Below are 16,443 nucleotides of genomic sequence, written 5' to 3'. Positions count from 1 at the left end.
CACAGCTAAATCGTGGAGTGTTGGTGGCAAGTGAGCAAAAGGCAGGAAGCAACGAGAAACTTCATCAACTTAGGACAGTCCCTGCATTTAGCAAATTTAGAGAATAGGAAACTGTTTTGTTTGGATTAAAAATCTGAGGGATAATTATTATTAAAAATTTTTTAATGTTTATTTATTTTTGAGAGAAAGAAAGAGAGAGAGAGAGAGAGAGAGAGAGAGAGACAGCACGAGTGGGGGAGGGGCAGAGAGGGAGGGAGACAGAATCTGAAGCAGGCTCCAGGCTCTGGGCTGTCAGCACAGAGCCCACATGGGGCTAAAAGCCACAAACCTTGAGATCATGACCCGAGCCAAAGTGGAACACGTAACCAACTGAGCCACACAGGCACCCCCGAGGGATAATTGTTATTTTTAAGATTCTTGCAACATAGTTTTCATTGAGTTGCCATAATCCTGTTGGACTTGGGTTTTGTTGGTGGTGGAGGGAGACTGTGTTTGACTTTGCTTGGAGACCATAAAACCACAACAAAATAGATTCTCCTGGATGCTACCTAGGCAACACCAGGACCTCCTCTACACCGTGAGACAGACTTGTGATGAAAGACACGCGGCTCCACAACGAACGGCATGGATACAGTGCGTCTGAAGAAACTGAAGGTGGTTCTTCAGAATCATCTTAACGAGTAACCAAGAATATAGAGAATTTAAGATGTCAAGTGCCTTCTCAGGAAATCCAAGCTTTATAAACAACAACAAAAGCCTCTAGTCTGACCAGTCTCCCTAAAATTATTTGCCACTGTTCTGACAGCCAGAAAAGTCAGCTGTTATGATGTTTGTGAAAGTTGATTTAAAAGGAGCCTGCTAAATGTCCTCGTTGAACTGCATCACTTCCTTCCTGGGACCATCAGGGAACCTCCCCAGCCTTTCAAGACAGGTTCTGCTTAGAAAGGTCAACCGGGCAGTGGGAACCCCAGGCAAAAGTTAGCGGCTAGGGCAGCGCATCTCCTTCTCCGAGCTCTCGGCCATTCCTTCTCCTCCTCTCCCCCCGGGAGGTGGACCCCGTGGAAAGATTCGCCGAGAGGGTGGGTCACAGCTCGGGTTTGCAGCTGCGGAGAAGCGCCGGAGGCCGTGCATCTCCGGGAGGTAGGGGAAGCCTGCGAGAGAGCCTCCAGGCCCCCGCCCCCGGCCCTTCCAGCCACGGGCTCTTCCAGGGGCGCGGGGCGCGGGGCCGGGGAGGGGTGTGGCGGCGCCAGGGTAGCAAAGGCAACCTGCCAGGGGCGCTGAACCCCCTCTCCCCCCACCCCCCCCCGCCCCCGGGCCGACCTTCCCCTCCGAAAGGAGCACTCGTGCGGGGGGCGGGAAGGGGGGGGAGAGCGGGGGGAGGCCTAAAACCCCAGGGTGCATCCGAGGGGAGGACCCGACTGCAGAGGGAGGGCAGAGTCGCCGAGCAGCTGGGCGCAGGAGTGAGCGCGCGTGCGAGCGGCCCGGGGTGGTGGGGGGGGAGCGCGGCTGCGGATCTGCCGCGGGCGGGAGCCGGCCGGCGTGTTGTGCACTCTGTAACCCGGGCGGCCCGGCTCCCTGCAGCCCCGCCGCGGCGCCCGAGCTCCCGGGGCCCGCCGCTGGCCGCGCGCTCGCCTCGCTGCCGGGAACCTGGACGAGCCCGGGAGAGCGAAGGTAAAAGGAAAGAGGAAGAGAGATGGAGGGCAGGGGAGAGGGAGAGGGGAGAGAAAGCGAGCGGGCGAGCGAGCGAGCGCGCTAATGTGGGTGCTCGCCGAACAAATTGCAGAGGCAATTGTGAGCAAGTTTGTACTTGCATGCCGGGGTTGTGCGTGCTTCATGGGAGGGAGAGGGCGGCGATGGTGGCGGCGGTGCTGGTGTGCGTACGTGTGTGACACTCAGGGATGAGGAGATAAGGAGGTGGAGAGCGTCCTCCCTGCTTCTCGTACGTAGATATCCCTATTAATATCCCCCGCTCGCGTTGTCATTTCCGCTTGTGGCACTTCTCTTGGGCTCCAGTGATGCAGAAGCAAAAGGCAGCCACCCTCTTGTTGTGATGGCCGGTACTGTTGCTACTATCAGATGGGAGATGCAGGGCGTTGGGCAAATTCTAGGAGCCTCCCTTCCTCCACCCTCGACTATTTTAGGAAGGGCTGAGGGGGGCGGGGGGGGGGGAGGGGAAATAGGTAGCCCCGGCCGAGGGCTGGAAGACCTCGCAGAGGCCGGGCTTCAGACAGTCACCTTGCAATTGCTTCCAGGCAGAGCCTACGCTAGAGGGCAAGATAACTTTCATCTCCTCCCCGGAAAGACACGTTTCAGAAATTTTGCATTGCTGCCCGAGGAGTTCTGTGAAATGGTGGTTCACAGGGCGGCAGGTGCATGGCGAAAGGGCAGGAAAGTAGTGCAGAATAAAGCAGCTCTCGGCCGCCAAGCAAAGAAAGCCCGGTGGGAACCGCGGTGAGGTGTGCCGCCTGGGGTGCCAAGAGCTTGGAGGCTGCAAGTTCAGGCCCAGCCCAGGGAGAAACACCGGCTGTGAAACCGGTGTTAGCATCCTGGAATGTTCTTTCTCAGCTTTGCAGCTTGGGGTGGGAAACCTGTCTGTATCTGAAATTCATCTGTGAACGTTAAGAAAGTTCTAAACGAATTATTTTTCTCTTTTTGAGTGTAGTTTTGTCTTCATCTGAGATCCGCTTTACTAAAGGAAGTATTTGTAGACAAAAGCCAGACTTGTGCAAGAGAAAAATGTAGTAATTTTCAGTTAAGCAACAGTTATTAATATGACCCACATCTGCATAAAATGCTGATTTAATTAGTCGTGAGGATTGTTTTTTAAGAGGCCTGCTGTTCCCCATGATGAAAAAGATTAATAGTATGGGTAAACAGTTCCTAATATTGCTAGAACATTGTAATAAAACACATAGCTATTTTTTTTTTTCTTGTGTTTTTGAGTCTGTTCCTTACTTGGTGGCAAATTGAGAACAAAATGTACCAGATCAATGCTAATTTAATATGTTTCATGCTGAGGATAAAGGCACATCTTCAGACTGACTCAGATAATAATATTGCTAGCCTTTGAAAATATTTGCTCAGCTATTACATTATAGACTCATTGTTATCTTTCTTGACTAATGATTTTTCACAAACTGGTTTGTTTCTGTTCTCACTGTCCCCACATACACATTCTTGTCCCTGGATTCTTTCTTGCAAGGGAGCCGAGGTTGGGAAAAGGTAGTTTACCATTCAGGATTTTTCAGGACTTGCTTGTCTTAAATGTGGAGGGCACCACACTGGGACCTGCTCTCTAAAAGTAGGCAACACACATAGCTTCTTGGCAACGACAGGCGGTGTAAATTGAACAGGATGTAGGAAGCCCCTGACTGGGCAAAGTTGCTGGCATTTTCTCAGCTCTAGATACTGCAGCCACACCCCGTGGCCTGACCTTGAGAATCACACAGGGCCCAAGACTCCCCTGTGAGGGAATCGTGTTTCTCCCCCTCTTCACTGTCTGAGGCGTCCTTCCTTGTGATCTAATCCAACCAGAACCAGTGTTTGGCAAGAAGTGCCACATATACTCTAGCAAAGTATGGGAGGAAGGTAATAGATATCTTTGGGCCTGATTTATACTGCAACCTTCCCCCAAAAAGTTGAATCATGACACGTCATATTTGTCATACTGATCCGCTCTGTACTTAGTCTTTTGGTTACCTGTTTCCATGTTTGTTCTTCCAGAGAAAGGGCCAATTCTTATTTGTTCCCCTGTACATTTCATAGTAGTGAATAATTAACAGTACTATTCACTGATAGCCCATACACATACATTAGTAATATATCTATATTCACTCCAGATGTCCCTTTTCTCCCTACTGCTTAGCCATCTTAGTGTTTATTAATTAGTACCATTGCTAAAGGATGAATAGAGAAAAACAATAATTAACTTTAAAATTAGACACTTACATGACTCACTCCAGCAAAGGACTTAGAAGGGGTGGATGTGTATTTATTAGCTTTTTTATTTTTGCTTAATAGTGAATTTTAATAGGGGCTCTGTTCTTATACATATATAGATGTCTACTTCAGTAATATTTATATTTCATACGGCTGTGACCCTGTTTGTGTCTTATGGTCTCAGTGCATCTTTCTCGGTTAGAAATGAACCACATCATCTCTGGTGGTTGCAGGGTTTGGAATTTTCTGTTATCGTTTCCTAGTACCTAAAATTGTAGTTGCATTGCTTTAAGATGTGTTCTTAGGGCCTAGCAGTGTTCCTCCTAATGTTTTTCCTAACGCGTTTTTTTTTTTAGGAGCACAAACAAAAAACTGCCTTAGCCGCGAGTTGTCCATTCTGCTTAGAGACCAGAGAAGTCCAGGTTTGATGATTCACTCGTGTGCTTTTTTCACGGGGGCTGGTGTTAGAAGAGTGTGGTTCAGATAGGAGAATCCCAAATAGCAGACAGTGTAAATTCCCACTGCATTCTGCACAATAATTGCAGCAGATGGTTATCGATTGGGTATTCAGTTTGCTCGAACAGTTCCCTGGATTTCTCCATGAGAGAACTCACCCTGCTTTGTTGTCATATTATCGATTTCATCTCCCCCTCTGATGCGGAAGCTCTACTAGGGGCTTATCTGTCTTGTTTACTGCTATTTACTCAGTACCATTGTCCTTTACAAATAGTTTCTCAATACCCTTTTGCTGTATGAAATGTACTGGGCTCTTACTTCTCTGCCTGGAGTGGTGGAAGGCCTTAGCTACAGACGGATCTCAGTTCCTTCTCCTGGAAGGATTTGGAGACGGTGCCGGGACTGCTAATTCATACACAACCCATCAATGTCTACCTGCTTCTCTCTTTCCATCCCAGTACCGGTCCCCCTCACTGCCCACGATATCCTGCACCTATTAAAAACTCTTTTAATTTCCCTGGGAATAGTGAGCTCGTTGGTGCTGCTGGACCTTCCTCTGCCCACAACCTCAACTGCCCACAATCGCTCAGTTCCAAGAGTGAATTTCAAGCTTTTGTGACCTCTGACCAACTATTTTAGTGGTCACTTGTGCTGCCAGTGGTTTTGGACCTGGGGAGCACGCTCGAGGGCACCTCTCCACTTCTCATATTGCAGGTAGAGAAACTGAGGCCAGGGGAAGGAAAATGGAAATCAGTTATTTGCTGGACCTCTGCTACATGCCAAACAGTCTGCTAAGCATATTACATATTTATCTTTTTAAATTGATGCAGGATAAAATTAAACCAATAATTTAGCATAAAATGACTTCATTTTACAGATGAAGCCACAAGTGCTCGGAAAAGTTTACTTTTCTTCGGGTCACATGGATGGAGTTAAGACTCTGCCCCAGATCTTTCTTAGTCCATAGTGTGTGGATGTTGTGGTACCATACTCCCTGTGGTAGGTCGTTACTGGGGACTTCCAGCTCACACTCAGTCAGCTAGTTGGAACAAAGCTAAGCCTAGAACTCGTATCTTCTGACCCCCAGTTTCCTTTTCTTTTTATTTTATTTGTTTGATTAATTAGAAATTTCTTATATATCCCCCCGAGTGAAAGTATCAGTAAACAGCAAGACTATCAGAATTTCACAAAGGAGGAAATGCACATATGATGAAAACAAAATATTTTATCTTCTGTCTGAAAAAGGAAGGATATTGCATTTACTTCTTTTGCAGTGAGGAGGGAGGGGTTTTCTGTAAAACAAAAATGTCTGTTGAGGGCCTGGGATGTTCTCAGGGATCCATTTGGCATCGATGGTGAGATGTCAGAGTGAGAACAGTTATAGACTCTACCCTTGCAGAATGTTCACAGTCTACTTAGAGTGTGAGACTAACAGTGGTGGTGAATATAAGACAAATTATACTTATAATAACATGGGTTGTTAGTGCTCAGTGTGTACAGGAGCATTTAAGGATGGCTTCAAGCAGGGTGGGGGGCCTGGGCCAGGTATTTAGTGATCCTTGGGATCTGCTCAGCTAACAGTGCCCCACACAAGGGCGAAGTTGTTACCGCAAGCATATGAGTGCGTGAGGTGAAGATACTGGAAGTAAGATCTGCACAGCCCCTCTAGCTGCTGAGCTCAGTTGATGGTACCACGACCCACGCAATCTCCAGGCAGAATCCTGGGAGTTATCCGAGACACTTTGACAACCCCATTGCCCATTTCCTATCTCCCCTCCCTGACCAGTCATCAACTACTACACATTTGCCTCCTAGAGATTTTTCAGATCTTACCCTGTACTCACTGTCTTATTTTAGTCTGTCATCATCTTGACTCCTGAGATACTTTCCTTAGGGATCTTTCTGAATCTTTCAGTCTTGTCTCCTTCAAATACACCCTTAAAAACTGTACCTAGAATAATCTCAATTATACTTGGGCACTTCTAGCTTAAAATCCCCCAGTGGTTTCCTATTGCCTCCCAGAGAATCAGGACGAAGCTTCTGAGCATAGCACACAGGGCCCTCAACCGTCCGGTGCTACCTCCTTCTCCAGCCTCAGCTCCAGAATGTCACCTGGGAGAGTCCTTCGTGATCCAACTCTTGGTGCTTCCCACATAGAATCATCTGTTTCTTGTGTCCATGACTTTGCTCAAGTTATTCACTCCACCTGGCATGTGTCTTTCATATTTTTTTCCTGACTAGCTCATTTACCAAGATTCAGTTCAGGGGTGAGCTCCCTCCCAGGACACTTTTCCAGAACCTTCCGATTGGCTTAGTGCCCACCCTTTGTATTTTCCATCTCTGTATTTGGACTTGCCCGTGGTATTGTTATATTGTTGTGTTTTTTTTTTTAATATGTTGTATCTCCCACTATGTTCTAAGCTCCTCAAAAAATAGAAACTATGTCATATTCATCTTGGTACCCCCAGCCTTGACCTCTGAGACTCAGAATGGATTTGTTGTACTATAGAAGTAAGACTGAATACGTAACCTGAATTTAGACATAAGTAGAGAAATTCTGAGTTTAACATGGCCTTCAAAAGATAAATATATCATATATATATATGTATATATATATATCTCAAGTATTTGTATCAAGTATATATATATTTATATGTATATATATGTATATACATTATATACATTTATATGTATATATATGTATATACATTATATACATTTATATGTATATATATGTACATATATATTTATATGTATAAAAGAGAGGGAGAGGAGAGTTGGAGATTAATCTATTATATAACATGAATGTGAACGAGAAGAGGGTAGAAACATGGTGATCTGTAATGCAGTGACTTACAGAAATCCTTTTTAATTCCATAATTCTTGATTGATGGTGGGAGTCATGACTTTTATGAACTCCAGGGCTGACCAGAAGCTGGCTTGGGATAACTGAATTAACATGAATTTCTTCCTTCATCTCTACTTAGTATATATGTAGTTTTCTAGCCAGCTAGAGAAAGTTATATTCTTACATTTGGGGAAGTTCACTTTCTAACAGTTTAAAGGACCCATTTGTAATATCCTCAAGGCACTTCCCACTGCTTACTAGTCTTCAAACTATGGTAGCTTTTGCCTGTGGGCAAGTGGAATATTTTCCCCCAGGAGACGAGGGCTGCTAATAGGCACATAATTCCAGCAAGGCTAAAGGCCTTGATGCATGCCAGGCCAGCCATAAACAATTATTTCTCCTCTGAGGATCCCTTGGAAAGCCACCCGTTGAAAGGTACCTCTCTAGCCCAGAAGCTGCCAAGTTTTGGGTCCTCCTTCTACTAAATATCCTTTCAAGTAGCCAAGAGAAGTCTGCCTGTGTCTTCTTACCAGTTAAGGCTACTTCACTGTACCATCTCACCCTAACTTGTTAAGTGACCAAGTACATTCTTCTCGCTCCATTATACCTTTCGGATGCTTTTTCCATAGGGCAGCAGCAATATGCAATGTTTTGCATCCTTTTTGAGATAGTGTTCTAAAACAGGTGTTATCAGCTTTGCATTCATGCATTCTAACCGGATACCCATGCATGCTAATATTAATAATGCCATCTTAAAATTAGTCGTAATTTATAATATACTCTATCACACAGCCTCTGTCTCATAAATCATACTGTTTGAATGACCACACATTCAGGTTATAATATAGTTGTCGATAGCACTCATCGATTCCTCTTGGTTTCTTTTTTTTTCCTTCTGGCAGGGGCCCTTCCACATGGATGTGCTTTCCCTACAGGTGTGTCTGTACCATCCTTCCCTGCCCCCGGCCCGTTCTTTTTCTTCACCTTCCTCCTCATAATGCACAAGTGTGCATTAATGCCTTGGTGTGCGGCCCCTTGGTTAAGTTTCTGTCTCTGGGTGCATGTTCAACCTCCTCTCCTTTCTTCATTATTTATCCTACTTCTGGCGAAACCTTCTCTTCACCTAACCTTAGGGTTAGGAAATCCTTCTTCAAACTAAATGTCTCAATGTCAGGATTTCAACTACCCTCTTAACCTTTCTGTCTCCTTGCCCAGTCCAGGATGATGAATTAAACTTGACCAAAGCTGAGAATTCAGGATGGGGTTAGAAAGAAAATGGCCTTTCTGCTCAAGCCACCCCTAACCCTAGCCTTACAACCTGTTTTGGAGTCTTTCTGTATGGGAAAAAAAGAAGCTAAATCAAATCCATGTTGACGTCTGAAAACAGAATATTTGAAACTCACATTTTTAGAATGAAATACTTTTCCATTTATACTGTTTTAACTTATCAAATAGTTATTAGAAGCTAAGATTTTTTTTAAGTTTTTATTTTTAAATTTTGATCCCAGTGTAGTTAACATACAGTGTTGTAATGGTTTCAGGTGTAAAATACAGTTATTGAACAATTCTGTACATTACTCAGTGCCCATCTAGGAGCTAAGATGTAATCTCATTCCTGGAAATTGTACAAATGAAACAGCAAAATATATGCACAAAGCAGGCTGAAATAGCATATATAAGAGAACTTGGGAGTATTAAGAAAGAAGACTCAGTATTGGACTTCATAGTACATTCACTTTCATAGATCAATGGAGAAAGATTATAGTTTAAAGAGAAAACATGGGATACGTGAACATTTCCTTTTTAGCAACCAACTTTATTATGTGTATCTCATGTACGTATTTATTTTGTCAAATATAAGAATTCCTAGCATTTGCGTAGTGCTTAGTAAATATTTTACCTGGCAATGAATTATCTATTCGAATTGAATACAAATAGTTTTCTTTTTAGCACTAGGATGACGTATGTAGTTTTTTTTTTTTTTAATATTGTACCTTTTCTATTTGTTTTTCAGATTCCTAAGAGAACAGTCTTAAAATAAAAGAAAGAAAAGAAGTGGCTCAGTCTTGGAAGTGCCATCTCCTTGCCAGCTGCTGCAAGCGCTGGGGATTCATTTACGACAGAATAGATCCAGAAAGCTCCAGTATGTTTTCGTGAGTGATATGGTGCTACATCGCCCGGGGACAAGAGTGTCTGCTGTCGGTTTCCTGCTGGGGGAGACAGCATGGCTGCCTCCAGGACGGCCTCACGGTCTCCCCGGGACATCGCCAATGTGATGCAAAGGTTGCAAGGTAAGGGACAGAAATGTCAGGGTTTGTTCTGTATTTTTAAAGTACACTTTAAATACCAACTTAACTCAGGATCTTTTCAATTTGCTTGCACTTTTATTCAATTTTATGAAACTACAGCAAGGGATCACAAAATGACATCTCTCATGCTAGCGTTTTCAGACTAGTCATGCTGTTTGAAGATGCTATCTTTTTCACGTAGAAAAGAGACAAAGACAAACCTCTTTGCTTGGTTTTATGTCTGCATTAGTGTGATCTTTAGTGGTTATTCAGTGTCTAGCTGGGAATTCAGTTATCGCCAAACTGCCCTTCAGTCACCAATGACAATACAGTGCCGTGACAGTGCACAAGGGTATCATGACGATGGTGACAAAAAATTGTACGCTGTGGTCAGATAAGTCAACTAATAGTTTAAATATCCAAACTAGGAAGCCCTCAGAGATCTAGAAAGTCTTTTAGCAAAATGAGGCAAAGAGGTGCAGAGGGTTTAAGACGTGACGGGATTAATGGCGAGTGGCAGTGTGTGGACTAGGACCACCTTCCTCACCACTGTTCTTTCTCTAATAGCCAACTTTTCTAGAAGACAATTAGCAGTGAAATGTTATAGCAGCTTATAGATTAATTCGTAATTGTGAATTACACACGCATTGAAACATGTATATTCTTTAAACCATAAAAATAATCATCTTAGAAGACTATGAAAATATTGCTTCCTTGTCACAGTCCTAATGCTACCTCTCCCCAACTTGAAACGGATATAAACATATTCAAATTTTATAGGGTTTTTTTTCCCTGGTATTTGTCGGGAGAGCCTAAAGTAATGTTACAGGTTGGCTTTTTGCTCTTCGAGTATCTCCAGCAAGCAAGCGATTGCTGTGGTTTTCCACCGCGACCATCATATTAATCTCTTACAATCCCACCTTCCTCATTTATAGTGTCTTTGATGTGAATAGCAGTCATTTCCAGGTAAGCCCTCTTGACTTTCAAATACAGGTGAAACTCTGGACATTCGTGGCCCAGGGCATGCTCTCAGCTACAGAAAGCCACGAGCTTAGTGGAGCTGTGCGTTTCTCCATGTCAGACCGGAGACCACCACTGTCCCTGACACCCCTGCAATCACAAGGCTCCCATGCGTGTAGATTGTCCTGGGCTGGTTTTTGATGCTTCAGTGCCAGTGGCACTTATTTCAAGTTTATTGCTGGAAGATCTCATCGTCACACCAGAAAGAGCTTGGTTAAATAAGAGAACAGATCCTTGCTGAATATGTGGGCATAGACCTCCTCCATAGGCCAAAAACAAACAAACAAACAAACAAACAAACAAACAAACCCTGATTATGTCTACACAATGCTAAGGATCTCCAGTTTAAATTGTACATCTTTTTTTGGGTAGATGGAATACTGAACTTACAGTTCCATTTTTCTGTCTGTGTCTGTCTTTGTTGTTTCCTGGGCACAAATTCCTGAGCCATGTTGTGCCTCAGTGACCTCATTTACAAAAAGATGGAAAGGAAACCAGAGTCCCCTTACAAAAGATAAGGAAGATAATTAGGTAATAAAGCAGATTTTCCTTTGAGTTTATTAAATATGAAAATTCCCTGGATCATATATATGTATATGTATATATGTGTACATATATATGTATGTGTACATATATGTACATATGTGTACATATACATGTACATATACATATATATACATATATACATATACATATATATGTACATACATATGTGTGTGTATATATATACACATATATGTATATACACACACACAATAAAGGGAAATTGTACAGGGTAATTTGAAAAAGATTAAATAAGAATCAGATTATGATTGTACAAAGTATTTACTTTTTATTCTTATTTTGCTTTGAAATTTTTTTAGTAAGGTAGTGGTTAGGTTACGAGGGGAGGGAAGAGTACTGTGCCTCAGTCTCTTATTATTTCTGTAGTGTATAGATATGTGGTTTTTCCTGAGAAGTGTGTGTAGTAGGGGAAGGACTGGAGCCCCTCACTCCCATCCCATGCCTGGCTTGTCCCAGTGGCTGTCCCATTTTAACATCTGTGCATTTCGAGACCCCACCTGTAAAATGCGGACTGCTCACACTCTGGATTGTTTCAAGCTCAGCAAGATGATGACAAAAAGTGCTTTAAAAACTCTACTCTCATCTAATGAGCTGTTCAAATAGCCATGGAAGAAAATTGGATGAAGAGGCATAGGCTTGATAATTTGTTGCAAATTTTTCTAGCCATGCAGATTTGAGAAGGAATGTTAGTAGTTTTATATATCCTGTGCTGTATAAAACTAGTAATTTTATTACATAATAAAGTGACTATACTCACTGTATTAATTACTTTTTCCTTTGTAGTAAAAGGAAGAATTATAACATGTGATAAGGGTATCTGACAAACTCAGAATAATAAACCTTCTACCATTCGACAGTAGACAAAATTCCTGAGCACTAGATATTTATCATTAGTTTTTAGCATCAAATATATATACACATGTAGTTTTTAGCATCAATTATATATATACATATATGCATATATACATATATATACATATCAATTATATATACATATATGCATCAATTATATATATACACGTGTATATATATGCATATTATATATGTATATATATAATTGATGCTAAAAACTAATGATAAATATCTAATGCTCAGGAATTTTTTCTACTGTATATATACATACATATATATACATACACACACACAAACACACACACTTACATTATTAATGGCAGCAAAATGAAAGGTCTGCACTCCCACAAGGTGCAGTGGACCTAGCCTACAGCAGTGGAAACAGAATGTAACAGAAGGTGATATGGTGGATATATCTGTTAGCATATTGATCTGTTGGGTTACTTGTGCTGAATTAGCTGGCAAGGTTTGTGTCTCCACTGCATCTCAGTTCTCATTGTGCATCCTGCTGATGCTTTGAGCCCAAACAAGAGTCAGCGTCCCCAGATAGAGGAGATCTATTTTCTGTCAAGGGTACTTAGTGTCTGTTTTTACCTGCTGGAACCTCCAAACCAGTGACCATGGTGCTAATTAACGGAGGGCTAGCATTATTGTCCAGATAATGAAGACAAATGAGAGAATATATTTGAGGAAAAATAAATCTGTTAACTTAAAATATAACCAGAGGGGCGCCTGGGTGGCGCAGTCGGTTAAGCGTCCGACTTCAGCCAGGTCACGATCTCGCGGTCCGTGAGTTCGAGCCCCGCGTCAGGCTCTGGGCTGATGGCTCAGAGCCTGGAGCCTGTTTCCGATTCTGTGTCTCCCTCTCTCTCTGCCCCTCCCCCGTTCATGCTCTGTCTCTCGCTGTCCCAAAAAAATAAATAAACGTTGAAAAAAAAAAATTAAAAAAAAAATATAACCAGAGTTGCTATTTTCAAAGTTCAAATCCATGAGGACATTTTTCTAGAATCCCCCCTTTTTTTTTCTTAGATAATCCAAGTAACTGTGTTATTTTTCCCCCTCTTGAGTTTTATTGTCCTATTGGATCTGTGTATAACTAATAAAAATCATGTAGCTTTGCATAATGGCAACTTGGCTTTGCTCACTTGCTTATTTAGTTTATAACCATAATTGTTGACTGTTTTTCTGCTTTTAATTTTTATTTCTAGTGCTAGGAAATTGAAACACATACACAGATTGCTACATAATTTAGCTGCTACTGTAGTAGTTCAATATTTCACCTTTGCCAATATTTGTGCTTGTTTGAGCATAATGTTTTAGGCTGGGATCCTGAATTATGGATGAGCAGACAGACTGCAATGCAGACTTTCATTTGCTCCTAAGAGTAATGAAGGTTTCTGTAACTTCCATCAGTTTAAATATAACCTTAAAAGCAAATACAAGACAATAGTATGATACAAGAATACTAAAATTTTAAAAGCACATTGTATATATATATCTTTTCGGCTCTTTAACAGCTAAGGGGTTCCATTTCACAGGTGGCTTATGGAGTCATTTTAGTTGTTAGTCACATCTAAAAAAAGATACATGTCTGAACTCTTAAGATTATAAATTTCTTTAAGACAATGACAGTATCTTTGTAAATGTCATCATGCTGCTACATAACATTAGCTTAAAAAAGATTTGTTGAATGGCTTTTATCAAATACATTTTTGTCATTTGAAGATAATCTATCAAAGTTTAAGGAGTTTTAAATGGACGTATCAGTGTTTGTTACTGTAAGCCGGGGCGGCATCAGTGTAAACTTATAAAATGAGTGGTAAATGCCAGAGAAGATTCAAAATGTGCATGCAAAGGTGTTGTGTAGAGATTACTTTGATAAAAAAGGAGGATTACTGATTGCAAGGTCAAGTTTTTATTTTTAAACCTGTGAATAAATTCAAGGCGAAAGAAATGAGAAAAGGGATAAATACGTACTCTTGGAGACGTATCTATGAAATTTGCTAACTGTTCAGTAAAACCTAATCATGCCTCCCTCTAAAATGGCTTTTATGGTTAAAGCCTTTTTTGGTTAAATATGACATTTCCTATAAATCTATTATACTGTAAAATAAAACCTCAGCTAACAAAAAAGTTAACTGAAAAGTAGAATCAGGGGCACCTGGGTGGCTCAGTCAGTTGGGCGTCTGACTTCAGCTCAGGTCATGATCTCACAGCTCATGAGTTCGAGCCCCACATCGGGCTCTGTGCTGACAGCTCAGAGCCTGGAGCCTGCTTCAGATTCTGTGTCTTCCTTGCTCTCTGCCCCTTCCGGACTTACACTCTTTCTCTCTCTGTCAAAAATAAATAATACATGAAATGAAATGAAATGAAATGAAATGAAATGAAATGAAATGAAATGAAATGAAATAATAAAATAAAATAGTAGAATCAACATTAATAAATAAATGGCATAATTTCCTTCAGTGTAACATTAAATAAACATCAGAGAAGGAAAGGTTTGTCATTTATGAGGATTCTCATTTTTTTACAGTGCCTTGAGAGATTAACTTCTAAATTTTATTACTCTGACTTAATGACTCTTCTTATATTGCCAAAAATCCATTTATTGTATTTAGGATGAAATTCCCTATTTGGTTTAATCTCTTTCTTCCTACAACGAATGTTGTGTGCTACTATCTCAAATTTAAATACTAAGCAAAATGCAGCACAAAACAGTGATCATTTATTTATGTTTTGGAACATCACGGTTAAATAAATCTTTAATGAATAAATGGATAAATCACAATCCCTAAATTAATGAATTGAAGATGAAATTAGTCAAGACATAATGTAAAAGCAAAGGAAGAAGCCAGTTAAATGGAATCCCACTGTATTTGCCCCTTCAAAATATTTTTTTTATCTGAATTTTATTTTTAATCAAACTTGGGTTATGATCATAAAATCATGTTAAGGACACACATCTAGCCGAACCAGTGCCTATGCCCAGCTCTCAGATGCATGTGATGTTTTTTTTTAACTTTCATGCTTTAAAGATATTTTTCCTTCCTAACGGCATATTACATGTTCATATTACTTTTAAATGCAATAAAGTGTATACGTTATACATTCATATAATGAATGCCCTGTCCTCCAAACCTGTCTGCAGAGCTGTTTTACCTATCCTGGGTTATGGAGAAGGTGCCTGAAGGCCTTCAAGATCTTCAAAGGCCTGCAAAAATATTGGCTCTCAAATAGAAAAAGAAAACTGCTAAATCAAAATTCACAGAGGTTTAATTCTCTCTCTGCCTCTCTGTCTCTCTCTCAAAAATAAATAAATAAACTTAAAAAAATTAATAGAGATTTACAAATGTATAATCATTTCAACTAGTCAAATGTAAATCAAATCAATTCAAAAATTATATACGGGTTAATATATTTAAATATGCAGTTTGGGTACTTTATATTGCTGTTGATATAGTATGTGGCTGGCCTCTAGGCCTAAGAGCAATTGAGGCCTACAAATAAAACATAAAGCATTCCTACACATTGCTTTCAAATTAATTCCTTTTAATATACCACTTACTTTTGTCACTCCCGTGATGAAAATCTTCCTTGACCTCTTGACCTCCTTATTAAATCCCAACTTCTTGGCTTGGCTTCCTTATTCAAACTGTGTCTTAACTGCCCAGCATTTGTCTCCTCTCGCTCCCCTACCTAGCCCTAGATATCTACCAAATGCCGCTATTTGCAATGCTTTCAAGATGCCCTGACTCTTCTGTGATCTTCTAGGGAGCTTTTGGGAATGAACTCTCTTGGCTCCTCCTAAAACCCGACTTATCTTCAAGTCTCAAATTCAGCCTCCTCCATGAAGTCTCTGTTGCTGATAAAATCAGAAATTCTGTCTAAAGCCCTTTAGCACTTTGTAGCACTATAATAGGAATTATCTAGTATTGCTTTGCGTTATGTTATGTGCGTGTGGCCAACCACTCAGAATATAAACACATTGAAGGCAAAAATTGGGTCAATTTCACATCAGTGCCCTACAGATTGACTAGGCAGTGCATTTCATAATGTGGATTCTTCATAAGTATTTGTTGAGTGAATACAATATAAATATGTAATATCATACTGATTTTCAATGGTGGAAGCAGGGCGACCCAGAAGGAGGTAATTTGGGTAAATCACCAAGAGAGATTAGAGTAGCTTGGACTAGATACTAAACAGTGGAGGGGGAGAAAAGTGGTAAAAATCTAGATTTATTTTGAAAGTAAAGCTGAAATAATTTTCTGATGGATTGAATGTGATGTATGAGAGAGAGGAAAGAAAGTTGGCCCCCTCATTTTTCATTTTGAAATGAGATAAGACAAAAGACTATTGGGAACAAGGTTGAGGAAACTCAAGAGCTTTTTTTGGATGTGTTCCATTTTAGAAGGCTGGTGGATAGCCCAAAAAGTGGCTGAGTATATATGACTGTAGACATCAAGGGAGAGGACA

General features: G+C 41.1%; 1 protein-coding gene across 1 annotated transcript in view; it reads left to right on the top strand.

Moving 5' to 3' along the window:
- Window positions 1-934: 934 nt before the first annotated feature.
- Window positions 935-16,443, top strand: part of SYNE1 (spectrin repeat containing nuclear envelope protein 1) — a 480,852-nt gene continuing 465,343 nt past the window's right edge. Inside the window, 2 exon segments of the mRNA XM_030316617.2 lie at window positions 935-1,140; window positions 9,258-9,534. Of these exon segments, the coding sequence (XP_030172477.1) occupies window positions 9,468-9,534 (67 nt within the window). The 5' untranslated portion in view covers window positions 935-1,140; window positions 9,258-9,467.

This window comes from Lynx canadensis, chromosome B2 (genome assembly GCF_007474595.2).
Source record: "Lynx canadensis isolate LIC74 chromosome B2, mLynCan4.pri.v2, whole genome shotgun sequence".
Lineage (NCBI taxonomy): Eukaryota > Metazoa > Chordata > Mammalia > Carnivora > Felidae > Lynx > Lynx canadensis.
Note: the sequence above shows the minus strand (reverse complement) of the source record. Positions and strands in the feature narration are given on the sequence as shown.